Genomic DNA, 26,287 nt, shown 5'->3' on the forward strand with positions numbered 1-26,287 from the left:
AAGTGAAAACACAAACATTTATTTTAATTAAGAGTTTTATACATCGCATGCATCTGAAAAGAAATTATCACATAACTACCACTCAAGTTTCGGGTGTACAATCTCAGACATGAATGAAAGGGTACCATCACCTCTTACACTAGTATATACAGAGATATAAAAATATACACAACGGTTAATTTTACAGAGCAGAGCTGAGTGAACACTGCACACTGCACTCTGAGTTTGGATAACTGAAAGTCCAAACTGCAAGAGCAACAGGAACACTGCAGCAGAGATCATTATAAGGGTCAGAAGAAACAGCATCAGAACTCTGATACAGTGTAAAAATATAAGGCAGAAGCCACTTTCTTCTGAAGTCTAGGGAAGAGCAAAACACAGACTATCCATCTCGCTTTTAAAAAGTAGTTCCAGCAATGAGTTGTACATGCAAAACATAAATTTGCATTAACAGTGCAATAACAAAAAGAATACTGAACAGTAGCTCAACCATACAAACTTAAAAAAAATGTAACATGTACTTTATGCATCTCTTCTCACAAAATATCTAGGATTTGTCAGTGCATTAGTGTTAAAGTGGCATTAAAAAAACTTCTGCTATTATAACAGATGCAGAATTATCTTTGAAATGCATAGCATCTACATTTTTATTGTCTTTGTAATTATTTAGTTGGCATAGGCACCATTCTAGTCACACCAGCATTAAGAATTCTTGGTGGAAACAGCCATTCTTACCAAATCATACACAGCTATTCTTGACTGCTTGTCTTGATTTTGATTTCAACAAATAAATGCTTTTTAAAATTCAAAAATATACCCTATGAATATTAAAAGAACTATATACAACAGACCTAAGACACGGGGTTAGCTGGCTGCCATACATGTAACACACTGAAGAGAAACATTCAAGTCTGACAGATTTTTGAGATGAAAGGCCTTTGGGTTGGAAGCATATCAAAGACAACAGTGCAGTAGGCTGAGAATTCCTTTAGCTCAGTTCAGAACTAAGGCATTGTATGATAAAATATATTCATATTTGGTGCAATGTTACCATCAGTTTTAGAATCTAGCTCACATCAAATGCTATAATTTGACACCCTAGTAAACGTACGTATCCATCTTACATCATGAACTCAAACCTTTGTGGAAAAAATTCAAACACTAAACCTATATTGTTTTTTCTAATTTGACATCGAGGATAAACCGCTAAGCCAACCAAACTCTGCAATCCCCCCCCAAACAAAATGGTAGGAGCTCACACCCTCCTAGTCTTTACTCACCAAAAGTTAAACATATCCTTGGACTTTACTAAAAAGAAAGATTAAGATTTTCAACTGCTACTTCAAATTACCTTTTGCATTTGAAAATTTTCAAACTATCCATTCATTCTATGCTTGATGCCCCCTCTGATTATCTCCCAGCATTGCCCTTCTCCTGTCATTCCTATATGGCCTTCCTCTGAAGTTTCGCTGATACTGGCAGCCTTCCTCTCTGCTTCTGCTGGGCGGTCCTTTCCAGGCTTCCTCGTTTCTTTGGAACTGGTAGCCTCCCCTACTAGAATAACCCCACTCAAGTCTAGGCCTTCTACCTCCTCCGTAAGTCTGGTTATAGAATTGCTTGGATCTGCCACTTCTCAGCATATCAGAAACTTCGCTCTCATCCTCGGAGCTCTCTTCCCTCGTTCTCTGTGCCCTGCTTTCTGTCTGTAGGTTACCAGCACCCTTGGAATCTCTGCCTTTATCAGTCTTCTCCTTACGGCTGGGTGTAGCACTTTTGAGTTCATATTTGGGTGCTTCTGCCAATGGTGGTGTGGTGTTGGACACCCCTGGCTGCCTCTCAATCCCCTGTGCTTGGGGAGAACGGTTTTGCAGCCCAGCTGTTGCCTGCCTAGCAGGAGAAGTAGTGGTGCAGGTCTGCTCCAACTGAGGTGCCCTAGTGGTAGTCTCTTTTGGGGCACTGCATTCACTGCTCACACCAGCCACAGGGAACGGGACAGTGTTTGAGCCGCTGCTGTTACTCTTCTGAAGCTGTTCTGCACAGTTTACTGCAGGAACGGGAGGACCGCATTCTTTAGCCACGTACATATTCGCAGATGTGCTAGTTGTTGCCTCTTTGTCCTCAGGTGCCATGACGTTAGGTCTCGCTACCGAATTTTCAATAAAGCCCTGAACTGGGTACCCATACCAGAAGTGAGGAAAGAAAGGAGGTGCTATTGGAACAGCTCCTAGAAAGTGATTGTGTCCAAAGGCTGGTTGTGGGAACAGATTTTTCCCTCTCAGGGACTCATCATAAGGAAGTGCTTGCACTGGATTCTCCGATTCTACACAGACCTGTCCTTGGCTTTCGGACACCTGAGCTGTCGGGATAATCAGCGGCAGTGATGGAGATCTGCTGTCAACCTGTGAAATCTGACCATTGGACCTGGCCTCACTCTGAATAGGAAAGTGCCTGCTTGTTCGTGCAGTTTCATTCTCATTCTGCGTCGGTGGAGCCTCCTGGAACCAGGGGTTGTGCGGGTACACGGGGAGGGACACGTTTGGGTACATTCTGCAAGCAGCCAAATAGGCCTGGTGCAGGGGGTACAAGTAAGAATGGGGGACCCACATGGGACAGCTGTATGCCTGCAAGACAGGAAAGAAAAAGTATTTGGTCATTTGAATGTGTAGACAGACATAATAGCACACAGGTAATTTACTGTTTTGAAACAGTTAATTATGGGAAGGTAATTTTATTTCCAGTGACTGTCCTCACTTCTGGAGAGTTTCTGGGCTTTCAGAATCATGTTCTAATTTTTTGATTTCCTTCCAAAGTAGCTGAAGTAGGCACCAGTTATGACCAGTAAGGAAACTTAATAACACAATTCCTGTATAGTCAATTTAAACACTTGAACACAGAGTCTACATTTATCAACTCTTAACTCTGAGCAGTGTGATCACAGGCCACTACGTGCTTGTTAGCTGAAATGGAAGTAGGAGAGAGGGAAGGGGGTTTCTACCTGAGGTGGTTGACTTCAGGTATTGACAACTCACGAGCAACACTGTAGGGTGTTTTTATAGTACAGCGTGTCAAATACATTTATTTCAGGTTATACAGAACACCATACAAGGCTGCTGGAGGCAGAAGGCTGTCTAAGAAAACACTGGAGTAGGAAAGGGGGTAGAGTCCAAGACTCAGCAGTCTGCATCATCTGTACAGAAAGTCTGTGGAGAAGCCTACCCAGACCTGCTCGCAATGGGAACCAGTCAGTCCACTCTGAACGAGCAGCTGGAAGATGGTGGACAACAGGGTGACAGGGTCTGGGACCAAAGCAGTGCACAGGAGAACCCAGAAGATAGTTGCCAGGTCTACCGCACTGCTTGGTCACCAGCTGCACAACTACCAGACACAGTACTTTCACCATTAGGTGGTGCTGAAGCCTCAAAATGACAGGCTTTATAGCACTTCATATTAGGGTAAGGACAGTCCCAAATACACACAGGTTTATGAGTCAAACACCGTTTAAATATAATGCAGTGGCACTTCCTATTGACTTACAGACTTCGCAACAAACAAACCAAAAGACTTGCATTAGGTACACAGTTATCAAATCTAAATTTGCTTTTTAACTTGTGCTGAATTTTGTCTTCAACCTGAGCAGATCGGACAGACAAGCAGCTACTTGAGGGAGTCTCCACAGGGAAAGTAATTCTAGGTATTCTTACTACAACGGCTTTGCCAGTACCCAGACATGGTCCAAGTCTGGAGGCCATTTCTCTTTTACTATATGCTGCTTCCAGAAGAATGCATCTTCAATCTCATATTGGTTTACCTGTGAATTTGTACAGCACAATATGTGGACTGCATATAACCACTACTGGAAGCAGATAGTTCTGACTACCGTTGTTGAGAAATTTATTTCTGTTGACTTGAACTGCAATGTGGACCAGTGATGAGATCCCAGTCAACAGAAAACCCAAATATAAAGTACTTCAAATTTTAAGATAAACTTGAAGTGTATAGTTGCAGCAACCAGTCTTCAGCACTGTACTACCAAGTAAAAGCAAATTGTATGAGCTAACTGAGATATACGTAAGTTTGAAGAGTTACCTTCACACCAAGATTGAAGAAAAATCTAAGAATGTTCTTATCTAGAAAGAAAAGAAAATTATGAATACTTGTAATAATACACTTCATCTGATCTAGAAATTAATCCTTGCATAAAGTTCCACTTCAGTAGAGAAACACAGGTGTGGTGTTGTTTTGCATGTCCTTGTTTGATTTGTTGTTGGTTTTTTTTTTGTTTGTTCCTGTTCCTCACCCCACCCCCAATAAAGTAAATGGAACATACCTGCAGTTTAAATTTCAGTTTTAACTGCTTACGGAACTGAAATTCTGATTTTTAGAGGTACAGTTCAGTAAACGTACACTACCAATGCAGTCAAACATGGCACGTTCTTTATGAACATATTATTCCATATTTATAGTATGCCAAAACCTGCCTTTTCACAGACCAGTAAGGAAATGCTGAACAACTTCCAAGGTTTTGATTGCAACAGACAATCTGTTACTTTTGTTAGTGTAAATGGAAGCAGTTCCCCAAATAAAATCCTATCAGTTCACAAAACCTGGAGCTACAGTGGGTCAAGCTAAGACCCATAAAACAATCATGCCAGATTTCTAGGTGTAGCCACTTAAAATAACTGCAATATTAACACCACAAAGTGAAGCATTACGACTCTATACAACATTCCCTCCCACCCCTTAAATCATGAAATGGCAATAAATAAATCTTTGGTCCTATTGCTAGCCAGTGTCAGAAGAAGTTGTCTTTTGCAAGGCAAAGAAAGCCTGCTGGGAAAAACGGTATAAAATACAGATGTTCTGGCTTCTCACCTTTAGGTAAGTCCTCCCCGTTATTGCACAGGGAGTAAGAGGGTGCAATGGCTCTTTCTCCCTTTTCACTAAAAGGGAATCCAGGGTATAGTAGATCCTGATAGGGATTCAGAGTCTGAGGCAAAGGCATTAAAGGGTGGTTAACTGCTTGCATCGACACAGGAACTCCAGCAACTGGAGCAGATGTTACCTGAGCCTGTGATACAATAGAGTCAGGTCCTGTTGTTGGGGCTGGCATCAATGAAGAAGCAGGTATTGGGGCTGGAATACCTAGCAGAAAACACACAAACACACATTTTATTTCACATATAAGATTATAAAATCTATAATCTTATATAATCTATGTAAGATTACAAAAGAAAGTGGAAGTGGAAAAGACAAGCTTCAAAAGACAGAAGAAAACATACCAAAGGTATTCAGGGAGGCATAAAAGGAAATTCTTTTGAGTTGGGAAGTTTGAAACAAAGGAAGATTCGGCTAAATGCAAAGAACAGTTCTCAGAAAGAAGTGAAACAATTAAGATTTCCAGAAATAGCTAAACCCTTATCGTATTTACTAAAAAAAAGGAAAGGAGAAAAAAGCTGAAAAGGGTGTGAACTGAAATGTACGTGTGACTCTTTGCAATTCTCATTCGGACTAGTCATTTACAGTCAACCCTGAATCTGAGCTGAGATTACCTGGGCTATGCATCTTCCATCACAGATGTTGTCACGTATGAAGGGATTATTATGGTTTCTAAAGTACCATTCTATGCCAACTCCAAGACTAGTTCTTATACAGAATCACAAAAGTAGGATAAAATACAGCACCTGATCTAATGAGCAATAATGAATTTAATCTAATCTAACTACATTTACCAGGAAACTTTCACAGCACAGAAAAAATACTACACTGGTTTTGCTAAAAGTCAGCTGAGCTCCAAAGGGATCCTGACCTACCAGACCCAAGCTGAGTCCTTAGCAAATCAGAGGCTTATTGTGTGGGACACAGAACCCAAAACACCTATCAACCTTACACATGCTGACTGTGTTCTACCTTAAGCAGAACTCTAGAATAAGCCCCATCAAAACTCAGAGCAATCCCACTCAGGGGGAACATGGAGAGTTGAGTGCACATCTCTCTTCTACCTTCAGATAAGGAGTCAAGTGAGCTATGCATGTGTCATCAAACATCTGCTAGAACTCTCACTAACTCTGAGCAATGAGTAAACACATTCCCATAGATGACTGCCCTTGGGATGGAAAGTTACAAGAAACAAAACATCTCCTGAAGGCATTTTCAATTTAGCAAGACAGTTAAAGCTAGTTAGTAGTTTCTAATTTACATTAATATTTCTTCTGACCTGCTGGTCCATAAGTTGTTGGCTCACTTGGCCAAGCTGGCACAATGGCTGGTACAGAAGGCACTGTTGGAGGCAAATGCACCTCAGAAAAGACTGGTGAGGGTGTTGGAGTTACACTTGGTAAGCACTCTGTCAGTTTCTAGAGAAACAAGAAGATCACGTGAATTTATTCTAAATCAGCATTGTTGGTGAGCCCTAACACCTCCAACTTATTCCAAAAAAAGGCTTGAAGACTCAGTACTGCCCAGACTGCCAATTGCAAAGCATCAACTAGAAACATATCAAGGTGCATACATAAAAGAATTGAAAGTGAAAAACATGATTAACTTCAGATAAAGAGATATGAGTCAACACCCTTCTCAGTAAAGATACGCTTTTACTTTTCTATCAAGGGTAGTATTTTCCACATTCTTTACATTGGATATAAAAGATTCCCCCTTAACTCAAGGTATGGAATTCTAGCATTATCACCATAGAAATGACTGCATAGTTAAAAGCCAGTATCCCAATACATACGTGGCTGTGATGAACCTCCCCTTTGTCTGAAGTCTCCTGACCGGAAAACTTTGAAATTAAACAAACATTTCTTACTTGTTCAGCAAGAACTGGAGAATCTGTTTTTACTTGTTCCAAAGGTGATGAAGCTTTTGGACACCTCTCATCTTGACTATTCTTCTAAAGCAAAGTTAGAAACAGACGAACACAGTTAGTCTAATGAGATTTTTTTTTGAAGAGGCATTCAAAGATATTAAAGCATACTACATACGAAGTGGGCTAAGCACCCAATCATTATTATATTAGTATAACATTTTGCTCATTGAAAGGACAACAAAGAATAGAAGCCAACAATGGGCCACAAATCTTCACTGAACTTCAGAGATCGTGGTCTGTTAGCACAGTAACTATTAGTAAACATCACATCTCTTGTGGTCCCATTGTGCTGGAAGTACAGACTGTACTAAGCAATTACAAATGCATATTTGTAAGTGCTCTCGATAGCCCAGATCTGGGAACTCAGACTGTTAAGAAAGACTGTAAGTATCTGTTACAGGGGCTGAGGAAAGCTGATGGCAATACAAGCCTCAAATCTTTTAAGTATTTCAATTAAAGCTGTAAAGCAGAAGCAATCACAGCTATAAAGGCAGCTATTGCTCTGCTAATCATGTAAGAGAGAAGCAATAACATTAAAAGAAAAAAAAATTTGGTCTTTTCTTTAAGATTACCTCGGATGAATTTGGCTCAAGCTTCTGACTTAAGTGGATCTGCCTGGAATTTGACTCTGTAACACCAAGACATAACCTAGTAAATGAACCATTACACCATTTATGGCTATCACAACTTAAGCCAGTTAAAGTTTGTCTTTCCGAAGTTAAACCTCGAAATAAAACCTACCTCAGCACATATTACTTCAGAATTCAGTTTTTATTAAAGATCAAAACATCCTAAAGTAACTACTAGTTAGGGAAGTAACAAAACAGACTTTAACCTGGGTTTTCAAACCTCTGCAGAAATTCTTTATTGATGTTTGTTAACAATTTTTCTTTCCTACTTCCCTCAGGCATCACCAAATGTAGCTGTCTTTTCAGTTTAAACACACATCGTTCATTCTAAGTCCCTGCTGTGAAAAAAATGAATTTGTACTTTGAATAAAGTGAAAATGGTTTGAGATCCGCATTTCCATATTCAAATGTTAAAACAATGGAAGACATATGAGTTTAGAAAGTTTCACTGGTTCAAAAGATCTAATAAGATTTCAGACTGATGCAGAAACTTTAATTTCTTGAGCACCAGCAAATACTTGGTGGGGGGAGAAGCTAGTGAAGAACAGTCTTGGCATAATCTTCATATAATAAGATCAGTACAAGTTTTTTTTGTTTTATTTGTTATGTTCTAGCTTTTTTTCAAATCTGGCTAACACTGCTTGTCAACCAAATTCACACACACCAGTTTAAAAGCAGCTGCTAAATAGGTATGTGTTTTTTAAAAGCTTAGTGTGTGTACCACCACTGTAACACCTAGACAACAAAGCAAACAAAACCAATATTGACTATGAGAATTCCTGGCAATTCCCCAAGTACCGACAGATATACCAAAGTACTGAGAAGGAAATAACAGTTTATTCTTGCAGATATTTTAACGTAGTTTCAGAAGCAGTACAATCCAAAACATCACAAAAAAATCAGAGAAAAGACAACATGCCATGAACATCAGCAAAATCCATCATGACACTGTAATAAAGAGCTTCCTCTATCTGAGGAATCTTTTTGGCATCACAGGTGAAACTGGCTTTCAAATTAAACAAGGTTCAGGTGTTTCAGTAAAGAAAAAATGGGTAATATCAGTCCTTGCAAGACTATTTAAAATGGTACTTCATGGTCTAAGAGGTACTAAACGGAAAAAGTTCCATCAGTACACATCAATGCCTCTGCTTTTACCAGATATAAAGAACAACAAAAATAAATGCAGGAAAAGAACAGCTTCTAGGAAGAGGCTAGAGTTTTTATTTAGTGAAGAAGGCAAAAAAACAGAAGCAGCTACAACTAATTTTGGTGTTTAGTTATAACAAAACTGACAGGCAAAATTTTTTTTTTTTTTTGGGCCGGGGGCAGGTATTTGGCAAAGATTAATTAAGTACCTCCTGACAGCTACAGCTTTCATCTATTACTGCCACTTTCCACTTCCTGATGAAAGAGGAAAAGCTTAGAGTCAATGAAGAGAAGCTAGGGAGTGTTACAAGAGACTCAGGAGAGGAACCCTTCTAACATGAACAGGGTGGTATTTTTTGTCACCTTTTCTGTACACAATCCTCTCCCTGCTTTCTGTACCATTGCATGCTAGTTCTTAACCAGACTTCATTGAATACTTAGACCTGCTTTTCTCTTGACTTATTGCAGCAAGCATTGTTAATACTCCTCCCACTAGTACTTTCTGCTATACTTGCTAGAATTTCAACAAGATCTAATTTAGGGTGGCTCTGATAATCCAGTTTGGTTTTTATTTATTTATTTATTTCCCTCATTCCTCTTCCCATTTACTGCAAAAGTCCCAGTAAGGAACCTACCTACTTCTCTCAGCCACATTCACAGAACTGGAAAACATGCAATTTCTTCCCCAATCACACCTCTACTACCTCAACCTTACGTTAGCTGGGTGCTGTTACCTAAAATTATTTAGGCAATGAGGAGAGAATTGATTGAATCTTGAATAAATTCTGAAGCTCGTAATAAAAAGAAAAAAGGTAAACAAACCTTGATGTAAGAACATTTATTTTTACCTTTATCCTTTTGCTCTTCCACCTCTGCTGTCCACTTGCTGTTTCTTCTCTCATTATTTGAGAACTTTTTTGGATTTATATTATCCACAGTCTGTGTAGCAGCCTGACAGACCGACTGATTCTAAAGAAGTTGACAAAAGCAGAAATGCGAATACATATATTAGACACCATCATCTGATGTGACACTGTTAGGCCTTCCTTCATGACAGATATACCTATTTAAGTGCAGAAGGAGGAGGGGGAAAAGCAGCCTTCATCAGTATTCAGATTCATCCACCCTCTCGTTCATTTCTAAATTTTGCAGCATCTCTTTTGAAAGCATTCACGTCATTGGTTTTACATGACAAACAAAAACTGCTTCAGTCGAAGAATTTACACTTTAAAATTGCATCTTTTTACCCACAGGATCTGTTTACTGCCTGGATGTACAGAGACTTCAATCCATAAAAAAAAACTTCAATAGAACAATCTATCAGAAAATCTACAGGATACAATCTTCCTTCAGAGAGAGAGGAATCCCCTGAAGCCAGCTGGGCTCTACTGCACAAAGAGCAAGGAAGCCTGACATAAAATATTTGCATTACTTATTAAACCAGGCAAGTTATCACATCTGTGAGTTCTGAGGCTAAAAAGAAAAGTCAGTTCTAAATAAAACAAGTTTTTATGTGAACTCAGAAAAAGCCGCTTAGATGTCTGTGATACTTCAAGCACCACAGTGCCATTTTACTGAGCTTTTTCTCAGTAATAAACTGGACTTCTGAGACTGTTCTGTCCTCACGTTCAGGTTTGATCCCACCATATGAGGAAAAAGACAACAGATAAATAACTGTAGGGGAGTTCAAAGCCTTCCAAAGACAGGAAGAACACAAAGAAAGAATCCCACGGCTTCAGAAGCTCTTATTTCTACCATATTTATGTGCTTAAAGAACTGTGTAAGGTGGACATTAGTTATTCACAAGGGAAGCTACTAAGTATGTCTCAAATGGAATATATACTGTAGATTCACACCTTGCTATGTAGAGAAAGTGAAGAAAATACCTTAACCTTTGAATTGTACCATACTGCAAAAACAGCAAATCTACAACTTCTAGTTAACAGTTCACGGACAGGTGCTAAGAATGCTCTTATTAATTATGACAACAAAAAAGCATACATTGGAAAGGGCAGGAAAAGCTTGTTCATCCCTCTGCTGGATCTCGTAAAGTGAACGAGATTCTTCTATTGCCTGTTTCTCCCTGCGTTCCTCCGGAGATAGGCCAAAATAGTTAGAATCTCTGCCACTGTGGTTCAGATCCTCGGTTCTCTCCCGATCTGGTTTTCTATAACGGAAAAAGCAAAACAGGATCATTTATCAAAGAAATTCCATTATCATCAGTATCAAACTTAATAAAAATTCATGGTTTAGAAAGAATATAATTACACAGCATTGCTTATGTGATTCTACATATACTGGAACTCTTCCTGCCTGTTGCAAGTTATTCATGTGGATAAAACTCAAGAAAGTGGAAAAAAATTGTGCCTGCTGGGAACTGACCAAACTCATAAGCTATCTATGGCTGTGCAAGAGAAACATCAGGAGAGGAGATTTCTGTAAATACAACAGAAAAGGGAAAAATGCATTATAATCTTCAATGCCTGAAACACCACTACACAAAATTAACAACATCACTATTTGAGTTTGCTGGACTACTTAACTAAATGTTTAAAGGATACTTATGTATTTGGGTTAAAGGAGTGAGAAAGAGGCCATCCCACATTTTAATGTGGCAGTCTCAAAAGACACCCCAAGGTCATTTATTCCACAAGAAGTTACAGTACAAAAGAATGACAAAATAGACCATTAAGAGTTTGAATGCAAATAAAGTATTTCCAATAGGAAAGAGTGGAAACAATCAAAACAATCTCTGCTGCTGCAGCAGCAGCATAATGAATCAAAAATCACTACCAAAAATGCAGGCAAAATGGTGTTCTCATACTCCAAGTCATCAGTCATATGTGGCAGTCATCTTTAACAGGCTCTGCAGAAGCTGAGAGGAGATCTTAGGCATGCCCAAGAAGTGCAACTTTCAACATTACTTCAGCCTCAAACAGAAAAAAAAAAAATCTACCTTCCAAGAAGAAACTATAGCTTCACGCACAGTGCTTCCAGGGCAGGTATTGCCATGCAAGAAAGCAAGTGGGAGTTCATGATGACAGCAATTTTGAAAAACGAATGGGGGGGAATAAAATCCTATTTTTCTTTTTTTTTTTAAATGTGCTTGTGTGTATTCTTATAGACTTAAAATACTTCCTAGGAATTCAGTGGCAACATGTTTCAAAATAATATGTCGGAAGCACCTGAAGCAGGAATTAGGGCTCCAAGAAGCTCATTTAAGAGTTCAAGACAAGGAAGATGTTATTTTCAGTTTTACCTTCCACTCTGGGAAGGATTCCTGCCTGGAGCTTTTTGCTCCGTTGAGGTCTGATGAGGTTGGGGTCCAGAACATATGAACTGATGCTGCCTGGTTCCCACAGTATGCTGAAGTCGAGGAGGTAGTGCTGACTGGGGTTTTATTGACTTGTTCTGATTCTTTGACCCTCTGCAATCTGCATCTGCGATAGACAAGGGAAGACAGAAATTATTCGTTACTTTTTAAGTTCTTTGGGACAAAGTATCTGACGACAAAGATTCTGCCACAGATAGACAGGTATCGTCCTACCGGGCTGAGCGTTCTGCCCCCACGTTGGGAAAAACTTTTTCATCTTCTTCCCTGGCACAGTGTTCCAGCCCTCCATAGGAGAGGCCTGTGGAAGAGGTTTAAGGCTCTTCAGTGACACAGAATGCCTACAAAACAACAATAAAAAAAAGGATGATGGAGGAAGAAAAAAAGATGGCTTTAGGACCAGTCTGTGGTGTGCATAAATGAATACCACATGTTTTAAAAGACTGACAGATCTTCCCATTTTTAAGAACATTGGACTCAAAGTCCTTTGTTGTTTAGGATTACACTCAAGCAGTGTGTGGAACTTCTTTCTTCTTTTTAAATTCTCTGATAAGGCAATGCAAATTTAGCCAGTATTCAACAGGACAAAAAGGTTGATTTTTATGTATAGACAGGAAGTACAGCCTGGTTCTTGAAAAATTTTCAGTTTTCTTACAAAAGACTGCATGCGATTTAACAGAAGTCTTTCTCCTTCCCTCATTTATCTTGACTAAAAGTGTTTTTTCTTCCCAAACTACATGGTTAGACATTATGCTTAAATGTTGGCTTTTCTTTTGTCCCAGAACAGTCAAAGAACTTACAGAGGAGCTCAAGAGAACATCCATAAATAAAAATAGACAGCCTCCCCACAAATAAAACCATCACAACCATCATCACCAATTTTAAACAGTTAATTTGTCCTGAGACAGGGTGAAGAGATTACACTGATCTGAACAGCAGCTTAGCTCTCTCTCTACGAAATCAGGCAGAGCTACTCAACCAACAGTGAAGCGAGGCACACAAAATGCTATGTTTTTTTTTTTAAAATAAAAAAGTAATAATAATGTAGTTACTTATATACTCTGCAAGTAATATCCAGAAAACATTGTATTAAAAAGTCTGGCAACAGTTAATGCATAACCCCCTTTTCTTTTTTCTAAATATATTTTCTTCTTAAATTTTTTGTAGCAGTACTGCTTTAAGTAAAGAAGTAGAAATACTTCAGGGGCTGAAACTAACTCTGAACTAAAGTAATGCTACCATTACCAAGGATAAGTTTGGCACTCTTTTCCAAAAGAAAAGAAGCACTTACTTTTCTCCAAGCTCTTCTACAAATACAATAACTGGCCCACTCTCTGAGCGAACTTCTTGAATGTGGGCATTATAAAATTTCCCGTTATGGTCTAAGCGCACCTAAGGGAAAAGGAAATAAGGACCTAAGCTTCAAAGAAGAGAACAAGATAATGTAACTCTTTAAACTATTAGCATTATTACAAATAGATCTTTTTCTCCAGGCAATACAACACTTGAGAAATAAGCATTACATAATTCAGTAAATGCATCAAAAGCAAGTCTTCATATCTTTCCTAAAAAAATAAAATAAACAATCAAAAAAACACACCACCAAAGACAGCTTTCCAGGTAACATTACTTAATGAAACATTTACTTCTGAACTGTGTCATGTAGTTTTGGAACGTATCGGTGTATCAAGAATTTTCAGCTTCTCTCAGAATAAATCCCAGAGCTTTTCCTTGTTAAAATCCAGGTATAGAAAAGAAAAATCCTTGACTGACTTCAGTAAAAATTAGTTTCAAAAAGAACATAAAGGGCACCAATTGTTTCAGAAGTAATTCTTTAGAAAGCTTTTTAAAGCAAAGGAAGAAGTTGTTCGGATATGATCAGTGTCAGTTGCCTACAAAAAATAGACATTCCATGTTCTTAAAATTTCTTTGTTAAATATAAACCAAACTTAGTGTTCTGCTATAGCATTTGGTTTTCTGGTTGTATTAATTTGGTCAACTTCACTTTGCACTATTTCCTTCATCTTCCCTTCCTATGTTTTCATCCCATATACTTACTGTTTCACCATATACATAAAAATTTGACCCAGAAGGTATGTTAATTAACAGAATTCTTTCTGCTAATAATCTCTGTACCTTTAAGTCAATACTACACAGGACAACCTTAGGATCTCCAATATAAAAATTTAAGCCCACACTATTAAGCAATAAATAATCAACTCCACATTAGGAGTTTTACCTTTTTTTTTTCCCCCCTCCTTTGGGGGGTTGGGGGGAAGGTTGGGTTGTTTTCCTGTTTGGTGATTTTGTTTGTTTCTTTTTTGGGGGGGGGGGGGGGGGGGGGGGGGGGTTAGTGTTTAAGTTTAGAGAGGTGTTTTTCCTATGAATAGAAAAATGATTTTCCTCTTATAACAGAATCAAAAAGGTTAGAAAAAACCTCCAAAATCATCTGGTCCAACCAACCCCCTACCACCAATATCACCTACTAAACCATGTCTCTAATAGTTACATACATACACATGCATGAAATACTTAGAAACTACTGAATTATATATAATAAAATAGTTACCTAAATGGGAAAATTGGCATCCTGAAAAGAAAACATTACTGTCTCAATAAACTGTAATTCTGTATTACTTACTTTACATTTATCACCGACTGAGTATTGCATGCCAGCAGCAATGGAAAAATCTTGTTTTTGCTGATCTGTAAACACATTAGCAGTAACATACTATTAGTTTAAATACACTAAAAGGTTTTTTTTATTAATATAGTAAAATTGAAAAGCAATAGTTGTAGCCCTCAATCCACACACTGATTCATATGAGGAAGACCCCTGCCTAAAATGAAACTGTTATTTACATCACTGTTCTAGGGGACTCCACTTTATACATCAGCATGCAAAAATTGGAACTGTAAGTATGCAGTTACTTACCCCATTTGGATTGTAGCCAAACCTCATATTCAACATTTCTGTACACTGATGGATTGAGTGATCTCAGAACTTTTTTAGGCAAAACCAACAAGGTGGGATTTCCATTGCTCTTAAGGTGCTGTATGAAATGAAACAAAGTGCTAAATGGTCAATTACACAGAGGTTTATAAGTTTTGCATTTTTTATCACTTTTTTTTTTAATTCTGATCTGAAATACAAATGAGCCAAAAATACGTAAAGAGTTTTGAAAAATTAATTGTATGGTGTTCTTTTAACCATACCAGAAAAAAATTAACTAAATCAAAACTAAACAGCACTAGAAAGGACATTATTTCTTTCAAAAGTAATGTTTGCATTCAATGTGCCAAAAGATGGATAGTTTTTAAGATATTACGTTAGGATAACTAAAAATTCAAGATTATCTCACAAATGCTAAACACTGAAAATAAGAATACAATTTAATGGGAGGAGAATTAATCTTAACATATAAATACCTTGTTGCCAGAAAGAGACTTTAATCCATTCATATCACCAACTGTTGTAGTTTTACCTCTGCAAAAGAACAGAGGGAAAAGTGATAGTATAGTGCTAAGGACTGGAAACCCAGTAAGAAATACCTTGGAAGTGGATAAAATAAAGCTACCATTCTCTTCCTATTCTTCTGCATTAAACATACCATGCAACATCTTTATCTAGTAGTTCTTGCTTTAGATTTAACTTTATTTCTATGCCATGTTGAGCTAAAACTAAGATTTTGTTTCTAAGTACAATTTTTAGAAAGTCTACCTTATACAAACAAATTTAGCCATCAGTTAGAAAGAAAGCAAGGGTGACAATGGAAATAAGAAATTCCACTAATATTTTGCTGTTAGTAAGAAAAGGACAAAAGAAGCCATCAAAGCCAACCAAACAAAAAACACGCTCCATTAGTTAACCAGTACCAGGCACTCTAACTTACTATTTTCCACACCTGACATCACTGGAAATTGTAGGCAACTATCAGCATTAACTTCTTCCAAAACAAAATAGCTTCTAATATTTAAAAATAACGTAACTGAAATGTTAATGTTTACAAAATGAAAAAGATCATCTGGAAAACTCAGTGAAGATACAAGCTGAAGTCAACTTTAGGACATGAAAAAAAATTTAAGACTTTATATACAGTGCAAAATGTTCGTAATTCAGGTTAAGTAGGTCAAGAGTCATACCCACTAGCTCTTGCGTCAAAAGACATATGGTTTAAATCAAAAGCATTGAGTTTGATGGTCTCGGGTGAGCACGACCTTAATTTACAAAGGTGTTACAGAGGTTAGCAGTGTATTTGCTCATGAATCACAATAATAAAGGGTAATGCTGCTGCATAAGAAGCTCAGGAAAGTTCCAAAACCAAAGAGAAATAGAGGAGGTTTCCATACTTTGACATTTAACTACAATGATCATTCCTCTAGGCAGAAATACTTTGTATTTTAACTGGAAATGTTCCCTGATATTTTTTTCCATACAAGAAAGGAAGCTAATGCCATTCCCAGAACTTGGTATTCTTTCTCTGGTCATTTCCATCAGCTTCCTCTCTGTTGTTTTGAGCACGACAAAAAAAAAAACGAACAGCTCCCTAAGTCTCAATGAATTTCTTCTGCCACATGCAAAGCCCCCAAAAGAGACTTTAATGACTTTCAACAGGAAAAGGGGGCATGCTGCAGTAATTTTCATAGCTTCAGTGGAATTTCACACAAGCTAGGGTTTTAAGAACAGTCTTATACAACAGAAGAAAACCTGCCAATACATAAACGCAAAATTGGCACTGTAAAAGACTTACTGTGCAAAAAGAATCAATAGGAAAAAATATCTAAAAGCTATCCAGAGCATCCAGGTCCAGCAAGAGGAATAGAAACCCTTGAATATAATCACTTCATAATGATCAAGGAACAAAAGCAGAGCAAGCTACATCTTTATTTCTCCATTAGCTAAATTTAAGCACCCTCTATCAAGCAGAGATTTCAGCCCAAGTGTAGAAACAAGACAGGTTGGATTAAATTCTTGTAATTCTACTGTGCTATGAGAGCGAAACAACGAATTGTCACGGACTTTACCATGCCAGACTGGCATACTGACAGCTCTCCCAGGGGATTCTGCTGTTTTCAACAGAAGGGGGATACATTGCAACAGCAGTATTTCCTTATGTAAAGAGACATGTATTGTTCACAGGCATCTTATGTTAAATTCTAAACCCCATTTACCTGTAGCTGTCATCTTCTGAATCTGAAGCAGACACTTCACTGCTACCATTACTTTCCTCTGTCATACCAACAGCACTAAGTTCTGCTATGATTTTCTTCACATCAGTATCAAATACCTTCTCATATAGTAACTCATAAAGAAGAGCTGGAGAAAGGGACAAGAAAGTGATAGGACAATTATAAGGTAAATGAGATTTTACACTATCATGATAGAGGCATTTGACGTTACTTCAATCAAAGCAAACAAGCATTTTGAAGTGTTAACTGAAACAGTGAAGTCATTAGAAGCCAAAACAGCTGCAGCTATTATGGTTTAACAAGTATGCAGGAAACTACTAGCAGCAATCAGGTCCCTTGACAGGCAAATTGGGCCTTAGCCTTTAACTCTGCACATGGACAGAATTTTCATGAAGAATCAGAATCCCTGCAGGGGTTGCCAAGTGACCCATCAAGCCTGCTGAGAACCTTTGGGCATTGCTTCAATCTAGTTAAAAAAAACAGACACACAATAATCCACGTAGATGTTTTCGGTATTTTTTTGCACATGCAACTCCCATTATTTCCTCTGATAAAATTATCCTTGCATGTGTAACTTAATATAAACTAGCTTGCTAACATTGTCTGAAACAAAAAATTAAAACCCGAATGCTGACCAAAGACAATGCAACACATTATAAATTAGTATAACATTTTCTGTTCATATTAGAGCACCCAGACTCAAGGAGGGAGGTAAGATTTCCCCTCTGGGTAGATAATCTGCACTGTCATGTCTCAAGAATCAGCACAGAAGAATTTATTTTCTTGCAAAATCATACGATCACTGACAATTCAAACGGAAAATTAAGCTCCTACAGAATAAATCTTCATACAGAGCCTTTTCCCTTTAACTGAAACCTGATGTTATCGTTTTCAGTAAAAATACATGCTTTTATCTAACCAACATAATACTTACACTGGCACAGAGCAGCCCTTTCTGAATACTCTATGGGATAAACAATATCATAGTGGTTTCCATTTGAGAAGCACAGCAATACCTATTAAAAAAACACACACATTTTAAGTTTTGCATCTCACTTGATTTTTCATATGAACACTGCCTTTTAAATTCAATGTGCCAATGAGCTTTGTTGTATATCAAGATTTCTAAACTCCAATAAAACAGCCAAAAAGCTTAGTAAATGTCCTTTAAATCAAGAACAATTTGACCGAAAGTCAAGAAGAATTTACGACACTGATAGCTTTGAGTCCACATCAGTTGTGAATTGATTTTCAGAATTTTAGACTACCAGGAAGATACGCCACACCCCAAATATGAACCAGCTATTTTAAAAGAGCTACCCGTATTAACAGTATAGCTGCCTTAAATATGTACAAAATAACTTGTTGAAAATGAATTCTCTGAACATTTTCTTTCTGTTGAATAATAAAACTCATATTATACTATTTGTTGTTAATTAAAGTAGTCTTCATTCAGCCTTTCTCAGTAGCCATTTATTTACTTTACCTTATCAGAAAAGCCATTTTCAGTTACATGTGAAGGAGAAGCATTTGGTTCCCGGTATATTATAAAATCTTTCCTAAGGAAAAAAAATAGGAATTAAGAATTCACGTGAAAACTCCTATCAATAAAAAAAATATTCAAGCCAAGTTCAAGGAACATACATAACCACAAAAAATACCTAGTGGAAAAGAATACTGAAGACCAGCGCAACTAACACTGATCAAAAGGAGACCTACTTTTATGAAATATTTTACTTTCTCAGGAAGAGCTCCAACAGAAAATATTTACATTTAACATCCAGTATGATGTCTTGTACTCCCAGTTTTCACTACAGGTCAAATTTTTGCACAAGACCACATCTGCTATGATGCACCACAGCCTTCTATCACGTGAAGAGGAGCTTGCAGTACACCATACCAATTCTTAGCTCATAATGTCACAAAGGAGACTTAACACTGAAACAGTTGGTAGTGATTTAAATACACAGCTTTTTTTTCAAGCTATTTCTACTCCCTTCTCAGTGCAAACATTCGGATTTCTTGCAAAATTGTCATCCCATATTAATATCCCCATATTTCATTACTGTGCCCCTTGTACTCTTTTCTTAGTACAAGACTGATTTCTTGTCTTTTTTCTTTTCTACAAGCACTTGTGTTTTCTTTACTTTTTTTTTTCCTTTAAGTGGCAATACAATCATTATTTCCATCTTACCAATATTTTCAGATAGACAATTTTGATGTAATTGCTGTTTGATTGTTAGGTTGACTTTTAAAAATGATCTTATGCAGTGTTCTGAACACATTTGCATATTCTTCCATTTGCCTCGATTTGGAGTTGTATGCTCATGCACTGTCCCAAAACTCTTTCTACAACCATTCCCAACACAAGAAAGATGACAAAAGTTCAATTCATAGAGACTTAAAGCATTATAGATGAAAATGGCACCAAAGTAGTCAGTAAGGTTGAGCAGAGAACGTGGTGTGTTTTTTCTGTAAGCACAGACATTGGCCTACTATAACACAGTGACTGACACAACACGCACAGAGCCGATGACAAGTGCAACGCATCCATGAAGTCAACACAGAACTGTGCCTGGAAAGTTCATAGCTGCCCAGTTCTAGAGAAATTCATTTATGCCATGTGGAAATCCACTAGAAGAAAGAGGACATTTTATGAAGAGAAACAGGAAACAGCAATATGTTTCCAGAAGCTGAGCAATGACTTTGGCTAAATCTGTCCTAGCGGATCGATTACACGTGCCCAAGAACACTTCTGGGCACTGAGGCCAGCTAAGAGAGCAGCCCACACCTGCGGTCAGAAACTCTTCTTGCCTGCTGCTTTTTAAAATAGTTAACACACTAAAAAAAAAAAGTCATTCAGAGGGCTCACTTTCCTTTCCTCTTTGGACAGAGCCAGCAGCTCAGAGTCCAATATCACGTTGTGTTCATTAGACTCAAATTGCCATATTTAAAGCAGGAAAAAAAAAACACACACTTGTCTCTTCAACTGAGAGAATGAAGACAAGCTTTGGGTAAAGTCTGGATCAAAACTACAATTGTGTGCTGCTGCTGCAGTGTTGCCACTGCATACTTTCTCAAAATGGGTTTAGAAAATTTTACTTCTGCAAACTAAGTTTTAGCCCTATGCAATGACTGCTTTCCAAGGTGACATGCCTCCCTCATTACACTTAAGATGATTAAAAATACCATAAATGAACAGTTACTACATATGCGTAAATTCTCAATTTGCTATCCACATTTGAATTTTAAACGTAGATTTTTTTTTATTAAAGTATAATACGTCAAAGTGACAAAGGAAAATCCACAACTGATACTGACATGCTTTTTTTCCTAGAAACTGGAATATTATCATTCTTTGCTATGTGTTTTTCTGTTACAAATCAATGTCATGATCTGACATTAAATTATTTTTTCTTCTCTCTTTTATCCAGTCCTCCCTTTGAATTCTTTGCTCACTAGCCCATCACTTCCTTCAACAACAACTTTGCTCACAAAAGCAAAGTTGAATTAGTCTTGCAAAATGATTAAGTATACTCGCTGCAGCTTTTGGACTGAAAACAAAACCAACCCCCTACCACCCTTCTGTAACAACTCAAAAAGAGCATTTCTGAGAAGAAAAGAATTTCATAGCTCAGGAAGCCACCTGCTTCAGGGAGGAGAAAAAAATAGCATAACGAAAGTAGATGTGACAGATCTGAGGAGCTGAAATGAAGACATATCTATTGATACTTAATTTTTATCCTGTGCTTGAGAAGTCTGAAACTCTCTCACTTCTCCACTTGGCATAGAGCAGGAAACTTTTACTTTTGCTTTCCTTCAGTCTGCCAGCATGCAGGAAGAGAAGCAACTCTTTCCCTCTACCTTCATCACCATCCCTACTTTCACCAAGAGGAGTGTTTCTCTATGCACAAATCCCAAAATTTTTCTTAAGCATAGCTCAAGATACAGTTACTCTATTTTGTCTGTACTGATACAGTAGAAAAAGGAAAACATCCCCAGAAAAGAGAATAAAGCTAAAAAACAGCAATAAACCTGGCAGTCTTACACAACTTTACACAGGAGAGGTATGAAAATGGCTTTCTTGCATAAAGCCTAATCTCACTAATCTACATCAGAGTATTTGTAGTGAGGCAATAAAGAAATGGATACAGACCACTGCTTAGTGATAGGGCTACTATTAAGGCCTTGGTGAGAAATAGGAAGAAAAGCAGTTTTAACAGAAAAGATATAAAAATAAACAAAACTACAAACAGTATGATTCTACCCACAATTACTCGTGCAGGTGAGAAGCATGACAATACTGCAAACTGTTATTCTAATCTGAGATTGTCACTTTGAAAGCTCACTATTTTATTTTTATTTAATACCTTGACAGCTGCAGTTTTCAAAGTGTATTTGTTATTTTCTAAGAACTACAATGCAATATACAATTCCATCTTTTGTATTCCAGCTGATTAACTAACAAAACTGAACTGACCTCAGTAAAACGTATTTAAAGGTTTTCTTACTTGTACATAAGAGAAAGGGCACTTATTTCAACTTGTCCAACCCATTCCTGTATTGGAAAAAAAAGGAAAAAAGAAAATTAAGTACAATCAAACACACAATTAGTATACTTCACGCACAGATAAAGAGAAGCAAGAAATCACTGACAAAAATAAATATATTGACACTGAGTCAGGAGTTCAGCCAACGAACTTTGAGTGTATTCCAAGTATTTTTTGAAATAACAACTGTTCCAGTAAGGTTAAGGAATAGAAGCTGGAAGCTTCTCTCCTTCTCCCCCAAAGTAGAAATTGCTCTGTACTAAATTGAGAATTTAAAACAATCCCATAAATACAGAGCTATGATTAAAAAGGATGATTTTGAGAGGTGATATTGTTGGGGTTTTTTTTGTTGTTTGTTAAACAACCATCAGTCTACCAAGTGTCACATCTACCAAGTGCTTTTTTTTTTTTTTTTAAAAAAAAGTTACTCTCTGCCTTCAGAACTGTCTGGTTTTGTAGGCCTTAACCTAAAGATGAACTGGAAAAAGAGCCTTGAAGTTTAACTCTCCTGCTTAAAACACAGCTATCTTGACACAGTCTTATGAAATGTGCTAACACAAAGCAGATAGACTCAGCTTGTATAAACTGTTAACGCCATAACAAAAAAAGACTAAAATGAAATAGAAAAAAAATCAATTTTGCTTCACATCTGTGTCTTTGTAACAGCCTGCGGCTACTGTACATAATATTCCTTATGTCAGTAACTGTTTTTCTTTAAGACAACCTTGAATAAAGGTCTAAAAAGATTATGTGATGGAAAAGCCAGTGATGCTTTGGTTTTTGGCATTTTTAGAGGCTGGAAACATTTGGATACAATTTGAGGGAATAAAATGTTTAAATGAATAGAAAAAAATCCCAAAACATTTTACAATAGAGTACATATATCTATATAATCACATAATACAAAAACCTCAAACTCAAAAACATTTGCAAAATCCCAATTACCAATCAACAAAATAACTGCTTTTTACTATAAGTGTACCATACCTGCGGATTTTCCAAACATTTTAAATAGTCTTCAAATGGCCCCTCTATGAACTGTATTAAGATACAAAAGTAATATTTTTATTAGTGTAGCAAATGGATTCCCCAGTCTATGACCCACTGTACCAATGACAATATATCATTAGAAATTTAAGACTACCCTGTCCACAAAGCACTCTCAATCACATGAAGTGATGTAGAAATGAGGGCAAAAAAGGCTTTAAACATATAGGTCTGCATCCTAGAAAGCCATATAAACAGCTTTCGGAGATCTCACACAACTAAAACAATACAAACAAAAAAAACAGCAGCCAAAGAAAAATCCAAAAGAAAGCAAAGAGGCCATCAAATAGACGTTTATGAGGAATTCATCCCAGGCATGCAAGGCATCACTGGAGTATGTGTCTGCTTATCAAAGTATCTTTGCAGCAAAGGACAAGCACAAGCAGGAGTCACGTTTCTGTAGTACCTATACTTTGTGTAGGCAAGTCATAAAGAACTTTTTGCTGTATCACTTCAAATAAACTGCTTTTACTTCCAGTGGAAGGATGCAAACAGACAATGTAAGTGATAGGATAAGAAAATAATCCTTCAGCTGCACTCCTTATGTGCACAGAGAGCAGATTTACATTTGTCAAGGCCATGGTGAGAGATGTTGAACTAACAGAGATGTTAGCCTCAAAGTTTCAGCTGTGCTGGCCACCAAAGTGGATGTATTTTTAAAATGTTACTGAGACACATTCGGCTTGATTTCGCTCAAGTAAAGATCCAGAGAAGACAAAATAAGGTTCATAACAGGAACTACTTCTTAAATTGCACGCAGAATAGCCTCTCTAATCACAGCTTTTAAGAAATAACATTATAAGGAACAGTGGGATTAGAAGTTCTGCTTTAGCCATTTTGAACCTGACTTGATGGTGTTGTTCCCAAGAAGCATCAAGTCTGATCCAAATTTAGCAGAAGTAATCAGGTATAAAGTAAAAAGGTGGATCTGAGTAACAGCTGCATAGACAGTAGTTTCTGAGTGTCTATGCTCATAAAGATAACACAAAAAGGAGTAAAGGAAGGACAGCAGAAATTTCTCATAGAAAACTGAAGAGGTAAAAAAAAAAATGAAGAGAAGACAGCAGCAAAGATGACACTTCAAGAAAAGATGGGGATGAAAATGAAAATTGTGATTACACGCAGTCACATGGACCTTTTGGTTATAGAAGGATCTATGCTATAGAGACAAAAAGAGACAAATCCAAGCTGAAATGGTTGCAATAGAGGAAGTTCAGTGAGTACCACCAATACATGTCAGTACTACTAAAGCAGCAGATGCGGAAATAGTTGAAGAGACATGGGAAACAAGGCATACCTCTTTTTTAAAGAGAAAAAAAGTTAATGCTCTATTTTAGACAGAAAACACAAGGTATAGTAAGAGACAATAGAGGGGAAAAAAAAGAGGGAAAAAAAGAGACAAAAGAGGGAAGCAAAGAAGATCAGCAGAGCTGTGGTGAGGTATCTGAGGGAATAGGAACACTAGGAAATAAGATATGAAACACCTCAATGCTGTACACGAACCACCTATTTTGAAAATGCCTTTTTTTTTTTTAAGAGGCTTTTCAGAAGTACAGCAAAGGTGGTTAGAGGAGAGGTCACATCGCTTGGTTCAAGTCTTGGGGAAAAAAGACCAGCGAGATTTTATACACATGGAGCCTAGGAGTTTGGTGGCAAGGACCAAGACAGTAAAAGCAGCTAGGGTTGACAACGCAGTTACCCAGCCGAGATGGCAGAACTGGGGAAGGGAAAACAACACACATTTACAGTCAGGAAGGATCCTAACATTTCCAAAAATTTCATAACGCCACAAGAAAGCAAGTCTAGACAAACAGCTTTGGAGTGAATGGACTAATTCTGGAAAGAAACGGATCAGAGAATTAGCAGCAGGGGCAAGGATAAAAAAAAGGAGAGGGATTTAAGAGTTGGTAAGTCATCAGATGGACAGGGCACAAAGAAATCAAACGGTCTTAGCAAACGGAAATAGTCAAGTCAGCATCAGTCGAATCCTCTCAGAGATTCACTGCACTTTGCTTAAGTCTTTCTTGATAGTTTCCACATTACTGAGTGACCAGTCACATTACAGCACAGGACACTTTGTCAGAAATTACAGCATATACACAAACTCCCGATCCCACTTTCCTTCTTCTCCTCCCTATGCCAATGTATACATAAAGCAGGCTTTTTATTCTGTGTCTGGGTAAATTCAGAACAAAGAGACCTGAGTAATAGTTCTCTAGTAAGAAATGCTTAGCTATAATCCTGTTTTGGCTATCCTGGTAATTAATTAGATAGTGCATACACTGGAACACAAAAAGGAGCACCATTATTTATTACCACTCTTTTAAAGCGAACTAAGGAAGGATTTTAGAATGCTGGCACTGATGATGCTGGCCAAATATACACTAATATCAAAATGATATTCGATGTCCATAGTTGATGGATAAATTTGAAACAGATGTTTACAAAAGAGGAAAAACAAACAAAAAGCCCATAGAGGCAATACATAATAAATAGCAGACCCTGAAACAAATTTCACTAATCTCATCAGTAAAGTCCCTCGTATATTGTAAAACCAATTAATTAGTACAATAAGAATATTTTGTAATTTTTATTAGAGTAGACATTATACTAAAAAAAAAATCAGATTTCCATCACTCCACTGCAGACTGAAGAGTTTAAGAAGGTTTGGCTTTATTCTGAAATGAACACTGGAGTTTCTACTCTTTCCACCCCACGTCTGCTCAGTCCAAGCAGTATACAGGTCTTGCCCTGGGCTTATTAAAATGAGTTACTACCACCTGTCAATTAATTTAAAGGGCACTCACTTTACAAAGCATCAACTAGTATATAGCTATGATGAATACTCACAAACAGGAGAATATACTTTGGAAAAGTGAAGGAATAAACGAATATTCTTATTAAAAGCTAACAAAGAGAACAAAAATACTTACCGCTTCAAACTTCTCCCTATTTTTCCGAAGATAGTCTACACAAGCCATCCTAACATCAATATGCCGAGACTGAGAGTGTAACACCTACAATGGGAGAAATCAAAGAAAGTGACACCAAGTCTTACGATTTTTGATGACTATAGTCTAAATACAGCCTTGGAGATATTCTAGTTTTATTTATAAGACTATTTCAAATGTTTACTCATTCAGTAACAACATCTTTATAGAGGTGAAACCTCAATTACTTACCCCAAATTAAGTACCCACAGAGTTCACATATTTACTAAATTGAAACATTCAACTACGTGTGGATTTGCTACGTGAAAGGAGTTGCATTTGTAGTCATTCTTGAACTGAATCATTTACAAAGAACTTCGATTGAAGTTACAGCAGGAGTGGATGAAGAAAACTACCGACATGCACTTGTCAGGAAATCCAACCAAATCCGAGAGACTGCATGGCTGCTTTCCTTTGATTTAAGAGAAGTAGTTTTGTTGCCCAACCAGTGGTTGGAAAGCCAGGAATTCAGAACCCAGTGACACCTGCATTCATACCCCCCTGTTCAAATCTCTACTGGAAAAAAATATATATTATTT

General features: G+C 37.4%; 1 protein-coding gene across 9 annotated transcripts in view; it reads right to left on the bottom strand.

Annotated features, from left to right (window-relative positions):
* Positions 1 to 3: 3 nt before the first annotated feature.
* OTUD4 (OTU deubiquitinase 4) overlaps positions 4 to 26,287 on the bottom strand; it is a 29,906-nt gene continuing 3,622 nt past the window's right edge. For 6 of the 9 annotated variants that reach the window (XM_048071782.2, XM_048071779.2, XM_048071783.2 and 3 more), the window contains 20 exons: positions 25,692 to 25,775; positions 22,699 to 22,749; positions 21,673 to 21,719; positions 18,648 to 18,720; positions 18,096 to 18,177; positions 17,144 to 17,288; positions 15,401 to 15,458; positions 14,907 to 15,024; positions 14,613 to 14,677; positions 13,263 to 13,363; positions 12,188 to 12,312; positions 11,900 to 12,080; positions 10,642 to 10,807; positions 9,489 to 9,609; positions 7,438 to 7,493; positions 6,806 to 6,889; positions 6,215 to 6,353; positions 4,873 to 5,142; positions 4,087 to 4,127; positions 4 to 2,621 (listed from right to left, as the gene is read on the bottom strand). In XM_048071782.2, coding sequence (XP_047927739.1) covers positions 1,389 to 2,621; positions 4,087 to 4,127; positions 4,873 to 5,142; positions 6,215 to 6,353; positions 6,806 to 6,889; positions 7,438 to 7,493; positions 9,489 to 9,609; positions 10,642 to 10,807; positions 11,900 to 12,080; positions 12,188 to 12,312; positions 13,263 to 13,363; positions 14,613 to 14,677; positions 14,907 to 15,024; positions 15,401 to 15,458; positions 17,144 to 17,288; positions 18,096 to 18,177; positions 18,648 to 18,720; positions 21,673 to 21,719; positions 22,699 to 22,749; positions 25,692 to 25,775 — 3,240 coding nt within the window. In that variant the 3' untranslated portion in view covers positions 4 to 1,388. Of the gene's footprint in view, positions 2,622 to 4,086; positions 4,128 to 4,872; positions 5,143 to 6,214; positions 6,354 to 6,805; positions 6,890 to 7,437; positions 7,494 to 9,488; positions 9,610 to 10,641; positions 10,808 to 11,899; positions 12,081 to 12,187; positions 12,313 to 13,262; positions 13,364 to 14,612; positions 14,678 to 14,906; positions 15,025 to 15,400; positions 15,459 to 17,139; positions 17,289 to 18,095; positions 18,178 to 18,647; positions 18,721 to 21,672; positions 21,720 to 22,698; positions 22,750 to 25,691; positions 25,776 to 26,287 lie in introns of those variants that run through there. The other 3 variants (XM_048071786.2, XM_048071785.2, XM_048071787.2) reach the window with 3 other exon arrangements.

Source organism: Anser cygnoides, chromosome 4 (genome assembly GCF_040182565.1).
Source record: "Anser cygnoides isolate HZ-2024a breed goose chromosome 4, Taihu_goose_T2T_genome, whole genome shotgun sequence".
Classification (NCBI taxonomy): domain Eukaryota; kingdom Metazoa; phylum Chordata; class Aves; order Anseriformes; family Anatidae; genus Anser; species Anser cygnoides.